Here is a 6,292-nt window from a genome sequence, read left to right as displayed (position 1 = left end):
TTATTCAGTCCAGCATCGTGGCTGTTCCCGGTCGTCGGTGCTCCAGAAAATTTGATATCCAACAGGCACAGGATAATCAATCTGAGAAAGCAGAATGGTAGACTTTGTAGGTGTTTTCTGGGAGTGGAAGGAGAAAGGGAGGACCAGTTACGGAAAGTTGCTATGTTACTCTGTAGAAAAATTGCCACAGAGCCTCATGGCACCAGGACTCAAGATGAACAATTAGCAGCAAGCAAGACACTTCCCTATAGAGTTCAGCAAAGCCCTTGAAACCATTTCCCAAAGCTCATCCAGGAAGGAAAGGGGGGGGTCAGAAAAGTCACAGGAGAAAAGATGCAGGAGTGGGAGGAAGTGATGTGCAAAAGTTTGGATCAACAAACAGAGCAGTAACTTTCAAATAGTGTCATGAAATTGTATTTGCTGTTGCTGGAACTGTATGATGGAATTAATTTTTGTGCAATCTTTGCAGCACAAGATGCCAAGTCAGGTTAAAGGTTGTAGGCAAGAAACACACATACACTTTAATTGTTTGCCCCCCCCTCTCTCTGTTAAATTAAAGTTGCACACACACATCTACACACAATTATGGACAAAATTTCTAGAATGTCTTTGGCCCCCATATCCAATTTAGGCCCAATAGAAGGGGACTGAGGAACCTATGTCCTCTGCATGGACTTTCCATCTAGTCTACATTCTTTTGTCACAAATCATATACCAAATGTTGGAAGCATTGCAAAAACAACAACAACAACAACAACAACAACAACAACAGCTGATTGGGAGGGAATGGGGATTTTGTAGTAACTTTCCCCTGGAGTGGGGAGGGAACGGAGATTTTACAGTATCCTTCTCCCGCCACTCCCACAAAGCCACCCCCACAAAGCCATACCATACCCACGGAGCCACCCCCACAGAACCGGTAGTAAAAAATGTTGAATCCCACCACTGAAGTGAACCCAGAGAGCCTATATCCTTCCACCCTGCTACTCAGCAGTGTTTTCTCTCTTTCTACCTCCATTGAGGGGGCAGTAAGGAACAACTGCATCTTTAGCATTGTCAATATATGCTAGGCAAACCACCCATTGCCCAGAAGCTTTCCTGCTTCATCTGCGCAAAGTGGTCCCAGATTTGGCATTGAGGACTCCGAATACATTATTCTGAAAGACTTCAGCGCTCCTAGAGGGACTTCCTTGGTAAGTGTTTTTAGGGATTTCGGGCTGCTGTAGTTGCAGTGACTATATCTCAACTTATTTTGGCCCCAAACTCATGGTATCTCTTCAGCTTCATCCATACAAGGCCTTCTTAGTCTTCCCTTTCTCTCCAGCCATTCACTACTCATTTCTATATTTGTTTTTTGCAATTATTTTTAATATACTCTGTTAGGTAAGCTCCCCGTTGGGAGAGCGAGTGCGTTCAGAGAAGCGTTGTGAGAGTAGTTTTGGAGAACACACAAACCAGCATACAGAGACACTGCAGTTTAAATAGGCTTTTACTTTCGTGGAAATAGAGGTATCAGAGTCCAACAAACAGTCCAGTCATACACGGTTAAGACAGACAGTCATCAACGTCTTTCAGTTAAGGGATAATCCAAATAACATAGTCCATAATCATACAAAAAGTCTGGTACACAAAGTGTTAGCAGTTGCAAAACTTACAATAGCTCATGCTGATCACTATACGGCACTTCTAACAGTCAGCTCCATCTTATGGCCGATTGAGGAAACAGCAACCAATCACATTTACAGCATGATTTAAAGAAACAGGTACAGCATTGTTACATGATTTATATATTGCCAACCCAATCATTAGATTATATTCCTAACACTCTCTGTCAACTGTAAAGCATTCCTGCTCTTGAGTTGCCATAGGCAGGAGAGGGAAGCTGCCACGACCAGAAGCATACCTTTCTCCAGATTGTATCCCAGGTTACCATAGCCAACTGGAGAGGTGTGGTTTTTACAGCCCACAAAAATGCTCCATTTGAGAATGTGATTTATGACACACCCTGGGAGGAGAGGGGGGAAACAGAATCATGGTTGGGCCGTAAATCACGTGGGGAAGAGCTAACTCCACTCAGGAATGTGCTGACATGTTGCTCCTAATAAATCACTGAATTTCCTTTGAAACTTGGCTCAAGGCTCATAAATTAATTAGGGCATCCTTTGGAACTCTGACACTCTCTGTGTGAACAAACTACCTCAGTGTCTTCTTTTATCCTGGTCACTCAATATTCAGCACAGATGGACATTATTCATTCTTGAACCACACACATTTCTGACATTCTCCATCTGTGCCACGTTCAATTTATCAATATGTGTCTCTTGATGTAACCAACTCTCATTTCCATATGAGTATCTACACACAGGCCTTCTCATCAGTAGTCCCATAAATTTGGGATGCTTTTTCCAGTGAACTATAATTAGTGTTGTCTTCATTGTCTTTTGATGCCGGACAAAGATATATTATTCTCCTGATCATTTTAATAGCATGCTAATTTTGCTATGATTCTTTACCTTTTATTGCTACTTTCACTATTTTGATTGATTGCTTACAGTGGGCACAAAGATTTTATTTCCTGAATACTTTGGGTTGTTTCTTATTGATTTTTGGCTGCTAATCATGCAAATAATGTGTAATTTAACCTATCATGTACCATTTTATATAAATCTTCTGTTTTTACACAATGGCAATGGACAGCTTTCCATAGCTGTTGGCTGTGCCGCTCACTTGGCAGAAACATGAAAACATGGAACTTTTCTTGAAGTGCATCCAGTATACCATGTAAAACTAGAATATCTGTGAAGATCTAAAAATGATGGTTCTGCTGCTTGGAACACAACTCATGTACCTAGTATTTTTGTTACATTTGTGAATGGGACAGCCATGCAAGAGAGTTGCATTACATTAAAAAAACAAAAACTATTATCCAGTATTATTTCATTCTGTATTTTATTGATAATTGTTACAAGCAATGCACGTAATTTCAAAGCACCTAATTTTATTTTCTAATGCAAGAAGCATAGTTCATATCAAATAAATTACATGTCAACTGTTTACTTTTGGGGTCCTACTGACACCACGGAAGAACCATTTTATATATATATATATATATACACACACACACACACACACACACACACACACACACACACACACACATACATACATACATACATACATACATACCCCCAAAAGGCCATTGCTGACTCTGGATTATATTAGATTATATTATAGTCTTCAAAAGCTGATTATGACGATCTCAGAGTCTACAAAAAGAGAAAGCTTGGGAACTGGTTTCATAAAGGAAGAAAATCATAAGCAAATTCTTCTTCTTAGTTCAGCTTATTAATAACCTTGACTATCACTAAGTATTGAATTTTTTATTTTTGATGAATGTATTTTATTCCCCTTATGTACGCTGAGAGCGTATACATCAGACAGTCCAATCATACTTGGCCAACAAAGAATTCTATTGTATTCTATATTTGCTAGGGTGGAGTAATAACTGTTCATATTCTCATTAAAAGAAAATTTCAAGAACTTCAGAAGATGCCTTTTTCATGAGGGAATATCAAGGGACAGAGTTGAAAGAAGATGAAGTATATTATCCACAACAGGCTAAACACATTTCAGAAAGTGACTTCCTATGGTTGGGTTTAGGGGTTTGTATACTTTTAATTCATTAGTTTTGGGTAGTTGTGTGGTATCAAGATAAATTGCATATTTATTATGAAAAAAGAGAGAAAAGAAAGGAAGGTACAATCAAAAGTACTAAAAAAAAAAAAAAGACCATTCCTGTGGAATCTTGAAATGCAGCTTCGAATTGTGTGTTTATTTTTTCTTCATTAGTCTGCGGAGAGCTTTATGCACCTCTTTGTTCCTCAGAGTGTAGATCAGTGGGTTAAGCATGGTGGTAACAAAGGTGTAGAAAATGGAAATCATCTTGCGTCGATCACGGGAGGAGATGGACAGAAGCTGTCATTTCTCCAACTCTGCCAGCCATCGCCCATTGCTCTTCTGGTCTTCGCACATTCATGCATGCCAAAAAGCGGAAAACCAGATGACCAGAGTGCATGCGCACACTGGGAACCAGAAGATCAGCTTCCTGGTGTATGCATGCGCACCGGGGAACTGCTCTTCAAGACTCTGGTGCTGGCATGCATGCGCGCCAGGATGCTGCTCTTCCAGTTTCTGGTGCTCCCCCATGCACTCATGTGCGCCCCCGTTTCGACACTCGGTGGCGAAAACATTCTAAGCATTGACTTAGAAGAACTTCAGTAGGTGCCTTTTACACGGGGAAACAAAATTGCTAAGACATCATGGGGAAGAGGTTTTTTTTTAAAAAAACTTTTATTTATAGTCTGTGTACTGCTGTGAAACCTAATGTGTTTGTGAAAAAAAAGAGAGACAAAAGAAGGCACAATGAAAAGCACTGCAAAAATAATAAATAAAGAGTATTACTGTTGAAACTTCAAAGCAGCTTCGAATTGTGTGTTTATTTCTTCTTGATTAGTCTGTGGAGAGCTTTATGCACCTCTTTGTTCCTCAGAGTATAGATCAGTGGGTTAAGCATGGTGGTGACAAAGGTGTAGAAAAGGGAAATCATCTTGCCTTCATCACGGGAGGAGGTGGAGCGAGGCAGCAGATAACTAAAGGTGGCCGTGCCATAGAAGAGCCAGACCACCATCAAGTGGGAGGAACAAGTGTTGAAGGCCCTCTTCCTGCCCTCAGCCGAAGGGATCCTAATGACTGCAGCTGCTATATAGCCATAAGAGACTGTGATGAGACTAACCGGTGCTAGAAGAAACACCACACTTCCAGACAGCATCAAAGCTTCATTAAGGGAAGTGTCAACACAGGCCAGTTTCAGAATGGCAGGGAGCTCACAAAAGAAATGATCTAAGTGATTTCGCCCACACAATGGAAGCCTAAGAATCATCACTGTATGAACTAATGAGACACTGAAACCGCTTACCCAGGAGACAGCAGCCATCGTGAAACACAGAGACTGGCTCATAATCAAAGTGTAGCGCAGAGGATGACAGATGGCGGCATAACGGTCATAGGCCATGGCAGCCAACAAAATACACTCTGTGGAGCCCAGAGCAAGGGAGATATACATTTCAGCAACACAGGCACCATAAGGGATGGTCTTTCTTTTTCTCCAGAAGTTCACCAGAACATGAGGCCCAAGACTGGTGGTGAAGCAAAGGTCAAGGAAGGAAAGGTTGCTGAGGAAGAAATACATGGGGGTATGGAGCCCTGGATCTAGTCTCGACGTCACGATGATGGTTGTGTTGCCCAAAAGAGTCATCAAGTAGCAAGCCAGGACAAGAGCAAAGAGCAACATCTCCAAGCGTGGCCGGTCAGCAACTCCCAGCAAGATGAATTCTCCTTGGTTGCTTTGGTTACTGGTTTCCCACGAGCTTTCCTTGTTCATTGTCTGTACACATTAGAACAAGTAATGATACACTCAAGGAATCTAGTTCAAACAATTGACAGCAATCCAACATGATCAATTGATTCACTTAGAAGTGCTGCTTGAATTTTGTCTCCGGTAATCTAGATGGAAGCTTAATTAGTAGACTCTTTGAAAATGATTTGCGGTCCATATCTGCTTCTTTCTGACTATTTAATGCCTTGCTGAGGAGGAATTGTGTATGGATAACAATTTAGAGATTTACCTCTTCTGTGTTGTTTTTTGCCAATTGCCCAGTCTTTATCTAAAAGATTGATAATATAAGGTCATTCCTTTTGTACACCCTGTCCAACTCTCCTGATAGGATGTACTTAGCTAGGTACAATTAATTTTCCCATTTCATACATTGAATTTCCTGTACAAAAGTTTTATTTTTTCCTAGTGATACAAAATCTAATCATTGTTCAGTGAGATAGCTATTGCCAAGGGCTCTCACAAACACATTCCTCCATTAACCCCTAAAAGCTTATTATAACTGTAAAGTACTATCTAACTATGTGAGAAGTGAATATGCTAATTACAGGGCACAAAGCTTTGCAATATTTGGCGGTATGATACAATGAATAGTTTTTGAAATTCTTTTTTGACAGATCTGCCCTAGCTAAGAGGCTGAAAGAAGCCACACTTGTAACACATGTCAACATCAAACATGCTCCACAGTCCACCAGAATCCATTTTCTGGTGCCAGAATGGGTAAGGTCAAAGATATTGGCTATAATTCTTATAGATAAGTGGCAAACTTCACCTCAATCCATGAGGTGAATTGTAAGGGAGATCTTTGAGGTAGATCTCCCTTACCATAGGATCAGTGGT

General features: G+C 40.7%; 1 protein-coding gene across 1 annotated transcript; it reads right to left on the bottom strand.

Annotated features, from left to right (window-relative positions):
• LOC148047884 (olfactory receptor 2G3-like) lies at positions 1–5,440 on the bottom strand. Its single transcript, XM_087708182.1, has 3 exons — positions 4,502–5,440; positions 2,654–2,725; positions 1–117 (listed from the first exon to the last, which is right to left on the bottom strand). The coding sequence occupies exons 1-3, from the start codon at positions 5,438–5,440 to the stop codon at positions 1–3; spliced, it is 1,128 nt and encodes a 375-aa protein (XP_087564308.1).
• Between the last annotated feature and the right edge of the window lie 852 nt (positions 5,441–6,292).

The sequence above is a fragment of the Thamnophis sirtalis genome, unplaced genomic scaffold, assembly GCF_051295495.1.
Source record: "Thamnophis sirtalis isolate CommonGarterSnake01/CBP01778 unplaced genomic scaffold, rThaSir2_p1.2 scaffold_3, whole genome shotgun sequence".
In the NCBI taxonomy this organism is placed as follows: domain Eukaryota; kingdom Metazoa; phylum Chordata; class Lepidosauria; order Squamata; family Natricidae; genus Thamnophis; species Thamnophis sirtalis.
This window is presented reverse-complemented; position numbering and strand designations above follow the sequence as displayed.